Consider the following 13,634-nt stretch of genomic DNA (forward strand, 5'->3'; position numbering starts at 1 on the left):
CAGAAAATTGTACTACAAAAAAATGTATGGAATAGTGAATGCATGGAACTGTGAGTGTATGGAATGGTGACTGTATGGAATGCTGAATGCACGGAATGGTAAGTGTATGGAATAGTGAATACATGGAATGGTGAGTTGAAGGAATGGTAAGTTTATGGAAATGTTAGTGTATGGAATGATGAGTAAATTGAGTGGTAAGTGTATGGAATGGTGAATGCATGAAATTGTGAGTGTATGGGATGGTTATTGGATGAAATTATAAATGTATGTAAAAGTATAGATTTTGAAGCGTATAAAATGGTTAGTGTATGGAATAAGTTTAAAGATAATGACATACGGATTGTTATACTGGTTTGAATGGTGCATTAAATAACTTAAATCCCACATATAGATAAAATTTCTTAAAGGAAAATTTTATGATTTCTGTTAAATTTGCACTAATCATTTCTGGTTATTACCAAGGTGGCGAAAGAATCCCATTTTCTACCGGTTTAAGTAGAAAAATCAATAGTTTGTCGTATTAAGTTAGTTACATGGACTAAACATTATTTCGAAACATCAATTGTAGATATTATTTTAACTCTGTTCGAACTTTTTTGGGTGTAAGGAACACTCCCCTGTTAGGCAAGTCCAAGTATTGTGAATATGCACGAGTGTAACTGAGATATGTAAACGCCATACGCTGGGACAGAGGGTATGTTACTGCTGAGAAAGAGTTTACAATTGGAAAGTCGAAATCATCAAGTTTTTCATAAATTTATAAATTCTATTGTGAAAACGTCCATCTGTTTCAATATTGAGGAAAATATCAAATGTTTAAGGGTAAGTAACATTCTGGTTTTAGGATATTGGCAAATTTTTTAAAAGTATTTCAATAAATAAAAGGAGATGTTGGGTTTTAGTCAATGCGACAGCAACCAAACGACAAAAATATGGCTAGAGGTCAATATATAGCTTTCAATAACAGAAAAATGTCTGTACACTACGTTAAGCTCTAAATCGATTCGTTTCGAGAATTTTAAATATATATATCTTTTAAGACTCGAATTTCATGAGATTTCACCAACTACTTTAAACTGACTGTTTTTGAAACAAATTTACCATATCACGAACGGGAAAATAACGACAGTAATTTTGTGTAATGATAAGATCGCATTAGAATTCATTTAATTTTGGACTCCAGTGGCAGTATGAGTTGTATGTTAATAAATTAAACATATTATTTACAGGTCATTGCTTATGTCATTTTATGGAACCAGAGTCAATAGAGAGTACCTTTAATGATTGTTTGTCTACAAACAATACGTTTTGTTCAGGTGAAAAAATAATAAATCAGCGAATACATTGCAACAAAACATTGTGTATGGATGCACTGCTGAAATGCAAGGGTATATATAAATAACGTATAGCTTCACAATGGTAACTTGTTGAACAAAACTTCAAGGATTGGAATTAAAGCAAACGTTGTCGAGTTTAATTCAATTATTAAAGAACTTAAATTGCGAAAAAAACGCGACACCTGGTAAAGTATAAATCAATATATCCCGCAGGATTATAAAAAATCAAATAATGAAACAGTCGTCATTTTACATCTGGCAACTGATGCTGATGGAGAATTTTTTTCAGACTAGTAATGTTACGTTTGCAAATTTGCGAAATCAAATTCTTATTCTTCTAATAGCGAGAATGTGATCTACCGAATTAGGACTATCACCGGGTTTTTACTTACATGAGCAACACGACGGGTGCCACATGTGGAGCAGGATCTGCTTACTATTTCGGAACACCTGAGATCCCCATAGAAGTTATGGCTATGTATATTTTGTGCCTTTTTAAAATATTTTATCATTCAATTATATAGACATGTGTGTGTGTGTGCGACTCTGGAAGAGTAGAAAAACATTCCGTTTAGTGATGCAAACGCTCTTGGAAAACAGATGTGATATGATTTGTAAAACATGTACCAAATCATTAATAAATAGACAAGAAAAAACACTATGGAAAAATGTTCAATATCTTCTTCCTTCTCTGTAAAATTTGAAAATTTTATGTATACAGGGGGACAAAAAGATGTTAAGATTAAAAAAAACGAGTACTTTAAGAAAAAACAAGGAAAATGAAGATAAACAGAGGAAAACAGAAAAAGGAAACTAAAATATTTCGTAACAAAGAGAGATAGATTTGTCGAATTCTAACAAAGTATTCCATTAGGTTTGAAGAATAATTTTACTTTATCATATATAACAACTTCTTTTCCGTTTAACATTCGTTGGAATGCTTCTTAAAAGACTGTTAATAATGGATAAATACTGAAACAACAAAAGCAGAAAGAAATTAAAGGTCCGCGTTGTTGTTTTTAAGATATATAGATATAAGATAGAAGCCACTGAAAATTTGGTGGGAAATGATTCTCTCTTAATTTAAGATTGGCACTTTTTTCATTAAAGTAACAAGGATTTCATAAGATTTTCATAAATGGCTTATTAAACTATATGAAATAAAATTATGAAAAGAATTAAAATCAAAGACAAATTACATGTGCATACGATGATATTATTTGATCACCTCAAGTTAAAAGATCAATTGTTATCTAGCAATCCATCACAGATTTTGGTTGATTGGTGCTTAACGCCATTTCAGCAATATTTACACTTTCGCGGTGGTCAGTTTTTATTGGAGGAGGAAGCCTGAGTGCCCGGAGAGAACCACGGACATTCGACAGGAAAACTGACAATCCTAGTCAATTAAGATTTGAGTCAAATGCTCCTGCCAAGTGCGGGGTTCGAACTAACAATCTCAGTGTTGACAGGCTAGTGATACAGTAATTGGACTTCTTAGACCACTCGGCCATCGAGGCCCCCAAATCAATCCATCATAAATAATTTTATAATATACATGCAATTATTAATTTGGGGAAAATAAGATACGAGTAATAAGGCCGACCAACAAGATTTTTGAATCACATCAATGTATTATTAATGTCTCTTTCGGCTATATCATTATTTAGATATAAGGATATAAGATTTACCCACCAAACGTAAAATAAAGAAGACATTTGCGGCAATATTTTATGTATGTTCTTTAATACATTAATAATTTGATATACTTGGATACTTGCATACTTTTTGATAAATCACAGATAAATCACAAGGAATTATAAAAATTTTCAAAATTTATATGTAATCTCTATTTGTTCTTACAGATTCTGAAAATTCCGATAAAACTACATATTCCGATAAAACTACAAACGAGAGAAACAGAGACAGAAATGACAGAAGAGACAGAAAAGAACGTAACATCAAGAAATTAATTGTATATGAATAACGGATTATATCCTTTAAAAGGTAAAAGTCAATGAGACAGCAAACCAATACCATAATAAACCTGTCATGGAAAAAAATAAAATAACAACAATACCGAACTCTAAGGAAAATATTAAAACGGTAAGTCCCTTATCAAATGGCAAAATCAAAAGCTCAAACACATCAAACGAATTGAAAACAACTGTCATATTCCTGACTTGTAACAGGCATTTCCTTGTGTAGAAAATAAATGATTAAACATGGTTTTATAGATAGCTAAACATCCCACTTGTATGACAGTCGCATAAAATTCCATTATATTGACAACAATGTGTGAACAAAACATAAAGGGTAAAAATGTCAAAAATTGGGGTATAGCAGTCAAAATTGTGTTATAATCTTAATCACTATAAAAAAATATTTTATCTTTTGTAATAAATATCAAACTAGACACTATTCAGATAACAAGAAAAAGTTTTACAAAACACCTTACTGTACGCTCTTCAATAATGAATAAATATAATACCGAATAGTAAGACATAAAGGGACATACTAATAATAATAAAAAAAATAAAAAAACAGCGGCGAAGCAAATTTGTAAATTTATCATGATAGGCATTTCCATATATTTCAGTCATCCGTCTAAAATTCTATAAACATTATAAACATTATTGACCAAATTTAAATGAAACTATCCACCACCGAACTGTCATTGCACCTATGTCTTATTTTAATATTATCCAAGTCTGAAGATATTTTCCATGTTCAAATCGAACAACAAATAAGAATATATTTTTATTCAACGCAACGTTAGAAACTACGCTCTTTATTTAAACCTTCAATAAAATAATGTGATAAATTGTAATCGAAACTCATGAGTAGTTTATGAATAATTTCAGATCTTTGTCAAGGAAAAACACTGAATATAACATGTCCTGAAGAACTTTGTAATAGTGTTTGATGATGCAAACTTTGGTCGTGGACATTCAGACAATCAAAGATGTAGCCAATGGCTGGGCATCGAAAGTATTCATTGTGACCACCAAAAGCAGACACTTGAAGTCTTAAATGATAAATGTCACGAGCAACACAAATGCGTTCTTCCCGTGAGCAAAGATATATTTGGAAATCCATGTTCCGGTGTTACAAAGTACCTATATGTAAAATATCACTGTAAAAGAAAAGTTCAGCATGGTATGTAAAGATTTATTTCAAAACATTGATTTCGGAATAAAAAATGGCGTTATTCAATCTCATTGTCTTTGATACTGACGAAGGACATTTATAGCGTCAAAATGTTTGTAAATATGATATTGTTTAATATTATTTTTGTATATTATCATGTTTTGACAGCATCGTTGGGTTGAAGAACATAAAGTTACTTGATCAGAATATTGCTCGATCCTCCTTGTGAGCATTTTTCAGGTTATTACTATGCCCAATCACAAGATATTTTATTTGGTGTAAGTCAAACAGGTTCTGCTAGCCAATTTGGTTAAAGTTAAATTTAATTCTTCCCGGTTGAATAAGTATGGTTTCCTTCTATTAAGAAATGACTTAACCTTTAAAAATGAAGGCAGTCCTTGTGACAAGCACATTACAGACACTTAAAGTCCTTAATGTTAAATGTCATGAGATACATTATTGTATTCTTTCCATTTGGAAATCCATGCACCTTCATCACAAAGTACCTTGATACTACCGAAGTCAATTGGTAGCGCCCAAATGTTTGTAAATAAGGTATTGTTTAATCTTATGTGTATATTATCATATTCTGTCCAGACTACAAACTACAGCTTTGGCAACACAATTCCTTTAAAATTTTTTTTATTGCAGGTGGCATAATACAACCGGTTTTATTGCCCAGTCATAACTTTTAGACATATACAAATGTCAAAATGTCAACATTTAACCGAGAAAGTTATCGTTTCCGGAATTTTAGTAAATCTACTTTCGGTCCGTTTCTGGTTTTTATTCTTCATGCTTTCGAGGCATAGACTTTAGTTTAAATAAAAAGTACATAACAAAATTCATAACCTGTAACATTTTAAAACTGAGCTATTAGTTAAAAGTCATATTCGTTATAGACGTTTGAAGGTTTTTGTACATTTTCCCCTTGAAATCTGTTTTAAAGAAAGGTGAACGCTTTGCTAACAAATAACATTCTGAAGGGTGTTCGGAAATGCGACGAATCTCTATTTGTTCTTGCAGATTTAAAAAATGCCGATAATACGACAAATATTTATGAAACTACATACGATGGAAAAGAAAATGACAGATGGGATGACAAAAAAGACAGATGGGACAGAAAAGACGACAGAAAAAAAACGTAATATAAAGATATTAAGTGTATATGAACATGATGAATAAAGAAATATATCCTTTAAAAAGTAATATTCAATTGGACAGATATCCAACACCACAGTAAAACTACATATCATAAAAAAGACTACGTAGGTAATAATTCGTATTTTTTGAGGTTTTTTTTTGTTTTGACTTACATATGAAAAAAAATCCTCAAAATAACACTTTTGTAAATTCCATGTGTCCGAAGCGCTTTTCTGGGTTTACTTTCACCAGGAACACACAATGCCGAATATTTGAAAGCCAAAGATGTATAAGAACTGAAACATTTCAACAGCTGTATGATCAAAACGGACCTAAAAATAAAAGTCTACCAATTTCTGTTTACAATTAAAATGGCCACTGTTAACGTTGGATCGAGTAAGAGTAATGACAAATTCATAAATTCATTTTTTTAGAGATAAATGATCGTCTTAATATATGTGATTTTATTTAAATATCTATCAAGTGGAATACCGTTAATTCCTTATAAATTTAAACCACACACTTATTAGTTACGAAACAAATTCTCAGTATTTTTCAAATTATAATTTAATATAGTACTTCCCTGATCAAACAATTCTTTTAATATTATTTTCTTTGAAATTATATTTGATTTACATACATTCATGTACACATGCAAGATCAATGAAGTTTATGAATGGTTTTTATCTTTTACAGAATTTTTTAAAGTTGGAGCGATAGTTGGTGTCTCAGTTGGAGTTACATGCACCCTCATATTAGTTCTGGTTATACTGGCTATTATATTTGTATGCAAACGAAGGTAAATCTATTTTCGTTTGTAACACCACATTTTAATATACCAGTGAAAAATTCGCGTTTGAAAAGAGAGGTGGAAGATTCCAAAGGAATATTGAATTATCAAAAACGAATGGACAATGCCATGGAAAAAAATAAGACGACCAAAAAGACTAACAGCATTCTACATAAAACAAAACACACAAAACTTTAGAATGAACAACACTAATCCCTCCAAAAACTGGAGGTGCTGTCAGATACTCCGGAAGGATACGCAGATCCTGCTCTACATGTGGCACCGTTGGTTGTACTCTTAGACACTCGCTCTCAAAAGAAGACTGCTAGAGTTTTTGTTTTTATTTTTCATAATTGATTGACTGTAGATACTGTAAAATATCAGTTGTGAGTCACAAAATGAAGCCTTTTGTCGAATATGCGGAGCGAATGAGTTTAAGCTTAATATTGTGTGAAGACAATCATATTTTACAATATCAATATGATGAAAATCTATATTTGTAATAAAAAAAACCAATCAATTTATTTTACCAGCATACATAATTTCGGGTCAAACTTAATGTACAGGTAGGTTAAACTACTGACGTATGACAAGAGCGGAGCCGAGTACAAGAAACCGATACATAATCGTTCACGTAAACCCAAAGAAAGACTGTCAAAAAGTATAACGTGTTGTATCATCTTAAAACTAATAGTTAACTTCGAATGGTATTTTAGAAATTGACATGTAATACATAGCAAGAAAGACAATATTGATTGTGATACGTTTTTTAGAAAAGAGAATAGAAAAGTAAGGAAATTATGAACAGTTGTCCTTAGTTCTCTACCTTTGTTTTTCATTCCATGTTCTTGAAAATAAAAAAGAAATACGGTCTTAAATTGATGTTCAAATGTAACAAAAGACACTTTAGTAAATATTAACCTTTCAGAAGTAAATGGTTGATCCTTAACAAAACATTCTAGTTGTAATATATATATGGATATAACATGGATATTTATGTATAAAAGTCAATGATAAGATTTTAAATAAGATTTAAACCAAAAGAAAGACTGTCATATATTTCATGGCATTTTCTTCACAAACTTTCGTATGCATTCATAGTTACATACCTTTCAAAATGTAAATAGTAAATAATTTTTGCCTTTTTTCTTATTCTAAATTATTACATATATTTTTGCACAGATCAAAGAAAAAGAAGAGAAAACAACTAACAAGACTACAGTCTATCGACCAAAGATTTGAGATGGCACATCTTGAAAGTAGTCCATCTAATACAAATACGAATATTCTTTCTACGAACAGATCTTTAAATACTGACGAGGCACAAGACGAGTACTTTGTTCTCGATCCTTCCATTACGAAATATGATATAGACTTGAGCAACCGGAAATTACCAGAAATTGAAAGGTTCAGTGCTGTAGAGGGTAACGAAGATGTTTACTATGAAATTGATGAAGATAAAATCAAATCCTCGACAGATATGAAGGGAGTTCATCAGAAGCAATTAGAAAAAGTTTGGCACCAAGGTTCTCACCATAATTATCAGACCAAAAATCAAACACAATTAGGGTATGTCAATTCAAATGTTCTCGTTTGAATTGTTATGTCGGGGTCTTTTACAGCTTGCTATGCTGTGGGCTGTGCTCATTATTGTTGAAGGGCGTATGTTGACCTAAAATTTTCGTCATTAGATTTATAGTGGATATTTGTCTTATTACAATCAAACCACATCAATTTATATTATATTCGTATTGTGTTAAACAGTAAATATTCTTCAATATCAATATGAAAGAAATATGATAATTGACTAATCAGATTATTATTTTTTTTTCATGATAGAAACAATTGGTTTTTGTTTTCCAGCAAATAAACGAGAATAGAATGTCGGTTCAATCATTATGGCCCGGTGATAAGTTCGAATCAAATTTGTTGACGTCTGGTCTTGCTTGTTTCACGTTTCAAATCCGTATTATATAATTTTAAGAGAGCTGAGCAGAGTGATAGAGTGATAGAGTTGGAGGGAAGACCGAAAATTATAAGTTCACGATGAATTACAAAAACGAGTGGTGACCAATAATGAAATAATTCACTTTTAATAATATTTCAAAAACGCGTTGTATGTAAAACTTTAGTAGAAAAATATCAATGAATGTGTAACGATTTCAAAATTTGGAAAACAGTATAAGAAATCAAGGAGATAATTGAAATCATTGCTCTTATTTTTGTTTATGTATCATTCATTGTAAATTATCTACTTACCTTTTCATTAAAAAATAACGGCCAAAAATTAACGTTTTATTCAAGTAAAAAACTATTTAGAAAATGTCATCTTTTTATTATAATTATTATTTGATATTTATGTCTGTTTTGCTTTTATAATCTTTGGTAATACGAGAATAAAAAAAGAAATAAGCCGTTAAGTTTTAAAAATTGAAGTATATATTCCGTCATAACTTATGCCGACGGTAAGGTTTTAAACATATTTCACGGCATTGAAATTGCATTTTCTTCACAACCATTCGTATGCGTTCGTAGTTAGATATCTCTTAAAATGTTAAAAATCAACGTTTTTAATCTTTTTTTCTATTCATAATTATTACATTTTATTTTACAGATCAAAGAAAAAGAACACAGATCAACTAATAACACTACAGTCTGTTGACCAAAGAACTGAGATGGCAAATTTTGAAAGTAGTCCATCTAGTACAAACAAGGGAGTGAACACTATTCTTTCTGCGAACACATTTTTAAATACTGACGAGGCACAAGGCGAGTATTTTGTCCTCGATCCATCTTTGACGAAATATGATAAAGACTTGGTATTACCAGAGGTTAAAAGAATCAGTGTTGCACAGGGTGACGAGAAAGTTTACAATGAATATGATGAAATTGATGAAGATAAAATCGAATCCTTGACAGATATGAAGGTAGATCAACAGAAGCAAACAGAAGAAGTTAAAGATATAGCTATTTACCATACTGATCTGACCAACAATCAAAACCAATTAGGGTTTGGCAATACAACTTACAATGTAACATCAGAGGTAGACGATTTAATCTATTAGGATACAAAAGTACTGGCACAAATATATATATTGGTGTTAATATGTATCATACAAAAAATGTTTACTTTACCATTTTGTCTATGTAAAGTATAAGATTCTTTGACATTGTTTGCTATAATGACAATCAAGGATCATTTACAATAGGCTTTGTTTACGAAGTAGAATATACTTAAATCCAATTTGTTTGGTGGAATTTTGAATCATGAATTTTATCAGTGTCAGGAAAAAATAATGGAAAAATTTTCTAATTCTTTATTTTAGACTTGATGGTAAAGCTTACTTAACCTTTTCTTGACATTAATCCTTATTTTTATGACAATCTGTTTCAAAGTTTACATCTGCTTTAATTTGAAATTTAACACCATATAGATACAACAAAAAAGAGCTAAAATGATACAGAATTTACTCAAAACATGTAACGCATTCTAAAACAAATTTGCTGTTCAGAATATTGTTTACTTTATATTTTTGAATTAAATGATTTTAAACAACTTGTTTGTTTCATTCCTGATTATTTTCCACATTGTTAAAAGTTCTATTGATTTCCCAATATTTCCCACAACAACGTCTGGCCTTCTCTGAAGCCTAACACAGACATGTTGTTTCTAGCAACGATGTCACAATATTGCAAATCATTTTGAAAATATAAGGTGGTCCTTTTTTGTTTGAACGCTGTGATGATCATACAGTTTAAAAAATGGTAGTGTCAGATTCAAAACAAGGTAGTCTCAGAAAATGTACATGACAGATTTGCTTGTGAGGGTGATACAGCATAGGAAACCGATGGCAGCTCCTGTATAAACCATTTGGTCTGACAAGTGCTCCTCTTTTCATTCAAACTCAGCAATGTTATCATTAGAAAATATGTGATAATAATGAATATAATGTTTTAAGGTTTATGATCTAATGTGAAACAAGGCACAGGTGTACATGATAAATTGAAAATGGCTTTGACTTACTGGACAAACACTACCACTACCTGATCAACAATTTATTGTTATTGAGAACAGAAGTAGATTTTTCTTTATCTTAACTCAAACCATTCACATCGTTTCTGATCATTAAAAAATAAGAACATGCATATGTTGATCAACTTTCAAGGTTACATCTATAAAATTGTGGTCAATTTCACAAAACCCTGAGATTACTGTATGTAAACATCTAACGTCTTAGATTGCTCATATTTCATTTTCCTGTACCACGATATTATAAGTATAAACCCATGTAAACCCATGTGTTACAATGACAATAACGCGGACAACACATGTTAGTAATTCTTAAATAATTAATGAAAGATTTCTTTTAATTAAAAAATTCCAACTGTACCCGTATCTCCAATGTCAGAAAGTCTCGTGCCTTATTTTAAGGGTAACGTATGGTATCGGTTTCAATTAGCACGACAATTGTTTAATATCAGTTATGTTTGAGACCAAAAGATTTTGTAAGCTAAATACTTAAATGATTAAGAAACATCCAAACTAAAAAAAAAAACGTAAACATAAATGGCAAAATATCAATAAGTGAACATTGGCTGATGGATTTGCAATCTTAGTTTTCATGCTATTGAATAATCATCAACTAATAAAGTTTTACCTAACATATAAAGGATTAAATACTGCCTAAATAACATATAAAAGATTAAATCCTAGCAGTATTGATCCACTAACAGGCTGAAATTGCCAGTATGAAGATTTTTACTGTATATATCTAACACGCAAGTAATGCATGAAACAACAAAAAATACCGAACGCCAAAGTAAATTCAAAAAGGGTGCAGCCCATAATGACTTATAGACTTTATCAACCAACGGGACAAATGGAAAACAACTGTCATATTCCTGAAGTGGTCAAGGCATTTCCGAAGAAAATGGTTGGTTTAACCTGGTTTAATGGCTAGCTAAACCTCCCACCTGAAAAGACTTTAAGGACGACTGTGGATGTCTTGTTCCTCACTGCAATGTATGTTACATAAGGCAAGTGTTAGGTCACACAAATTAACGATTTACATTCAAAGGACTTCTTTTGTCCGTAAAACATCTGTCGTCGTAATTTTTATTTTTGCAGTGGACACATACACACCGCTGCGTAGGTTATTATCATTCATCTTATGACAGGAATTGTCTTTTTCTAAAATTAGTACAAAATGAATACCTGTCTTATAATGGTTAATATCCCTAATGCGCCTCAAAGTGAGTTACTCAAACTATAAATAGAAATAAAAGAAGAATGTGTCTGAGGACACGAATACCGCCGCTCATGGTTTGCAACGAAAATGGGACGGGAGGAAAGACTTGTTCCTTTATTCATATGAGGAATACTTCTTTTATGAGCTCCATAGGAAGACTGCATCTTGAACTTCACGTTCCGCGATATAGAAAATGTTCTTGCACTGAATAATTCAAAGTTTGGTAATTGTTGAACATGTTGAACGCATCTTTTGCATCAAACTTAAACTTAAGGATACCACAGACAGTAAAGACTGTATCATATCTTCATTACATATAGGAGTTTTTAAAAGGGTCGGTTGAGAGCAAAACTTTAAGATGATGATTAAGCATCTACTTGTTTGATGTGATAGTAGGACCGGTTTTCTAGAATCTGTATAGTATCGTATATTGTCTTAGCTTTAAGGGGGTATGTTTTTCCCCCTTAAAGAATATTCTGATCCCCAATTTGAAGGGAAAAAATATCGTGGTCAAGCAGATGACAAAAAAAAAATATATTCTGAATCCAGATCTTCTCCATACCTTATAGTGATATATTTTGAAAAAAATGATTTGATTGATAGCGTCGTAAAACAAAAATAAAATTCTGACTCAGAAAAAAAACCACCCTTGCAGTTAAGTGGTTGCTCCCTTAATAGTAATAGAAATCTAAATGTGCCTCTTCTTATTTAATGTGATAGTATTTCCAGCTTTCTAGAATCTAGATACTATCTTATATTAAATCATAGACATCATTATCCAAGAAATAAAACCCTGCGTGAAAATCCAAAATAAGAATTTATTAACGAATATTTAAGAATATACTAGCTATTTGAAACCAAATCTATAACATAAAGATTTCTACAAATTATTTTACAAAGGGTCAATTGAGAAATTATCATTAAACATTGACTTTGTTCCATGAATGTGCAACGCTATACATGACGAGTCTGCATATACTCATCCTTTACTAGTTTTGGAACTGTAATATAACTAGGTATACTAAATTTATCAATTTTACCTTTTAAATTTGAATGTGGCAACCGATTAATCCAACTTACAAATATCCCGATCGCATCCTTTATTGTCGCAGGGCTCATCATCCGCTTTTAAAACTATAGCTCCGACTATCATAAAAACTAAAAATGTCAACATTTCGCAAGTGTAAATGGCTTATTTGAGATTGAAAAGGATCCGCATTCTCTTTTATCATGGCTCTTAAAAATTCTATTGGATTTTTTATAAAATTATTTTTTTACTAAATTTGGACAGAATATTCATAAAATTGTCTAGACAGATTACATTTCAAAGGATAATTCTGTGTGTGTCATGCATCATATTTATAAATTAACCTTTTAATATGCAACCATCTGTTTCAAGCTTCGAAATCGACGATTTATCATGTATGATTTTTTTTATCGTGAAATATTGTTCACTATGTAAATAATTCCGCATTGTAAATATTGAAATAGTGGCCCGTGATCAAACAAAAATATATATGTACTTTGTCTAGGATCAACTCGAGAAAATTTTAAACTCGTCTACTCCCCTCCCCCTTTTCCAAGAGGAACTCGAAATTTATGTAACGCAGAAGATACTTTGTGGTGGAATCGATTCTTTCTGAGGGAACAAAGCAGATGGAGAAAAAGACGTACTTGAGTTAAGAATTGTGGGGTCTGTGGACTTTGAGCCGGATCCAATGGGTGTGGTATATTGAACGGAAGTGGATTTACAGGACCAACGGTGTGCTGACTGAGGAACACTTGTTTCTGTGACTGCCAAGTCTATCTGTAACCTCTTTCTGAAACTATTCGTAAGGACCATCCTCTGAACCATTAAGAGGTGTTGTTTTATCTGCACAGAATATAAACCAACAGTCTACTCTAAAATGCAATGTATGATTTAGAATAAGGAGATATTGTTTGATTGCCAATGAGACAACTCTT

The 13,634-nt window shown here is 31.3% G+C and overlaps 1 protein-coding gene across 9 annotated transcripts in view; it reads left to right on the forward strand.

The window, feature by feature from the left end:
* The window catches only part of LOC127707660 (uncharacterized), a 266,798-nt gene that overhangs the window by 104,427 nt on the left and 148,737 nt on the right, over positions 1–13,634 (forward strand). The window contains exons 8-9 of one of the 9 annotated variants that reach the window (XM_052212300.1): positions 7,603–7,989; positions 9,035–9,920. The exons of 6 other annotated variants lie outside the window; for them this stretch is intronic. In XM_052212300.1, the coding sequence (XP_052068260.1) occupies positions 7,603–7,989; positions 9,035–9,485 (838 nt within the window). In that variant the 3' untranslated portion in view covers positions 9,486–9,920. Of the gene's footprint in view, positions 1–7,602; positions 7,990–9,034; positions 9,921–13,634 lie in introns of those variants that run through there. 2 more of the 9 variants (XM_052212301.1, XM_052212309.1) reach the window with 2 other exon arrangements.

This window comes from Mytilus californianus, unplaced genomic scaffold (genome assembly GCF_021869535.1).
Source record: "Mytilus californianus isolate M0D057914Y unplaced genomic scaffold, xbMytCali1.0.p SCAF_7, whole genome shotgun sequence".
In the NCBI taxonomy this organism is placed as follows: domain Eukaryota; kingdom Metazoa; phylum Mollusca; class Bivalvia; order Mytilida; family Mytilidae; genus Mytilus; species Mytilus californianus.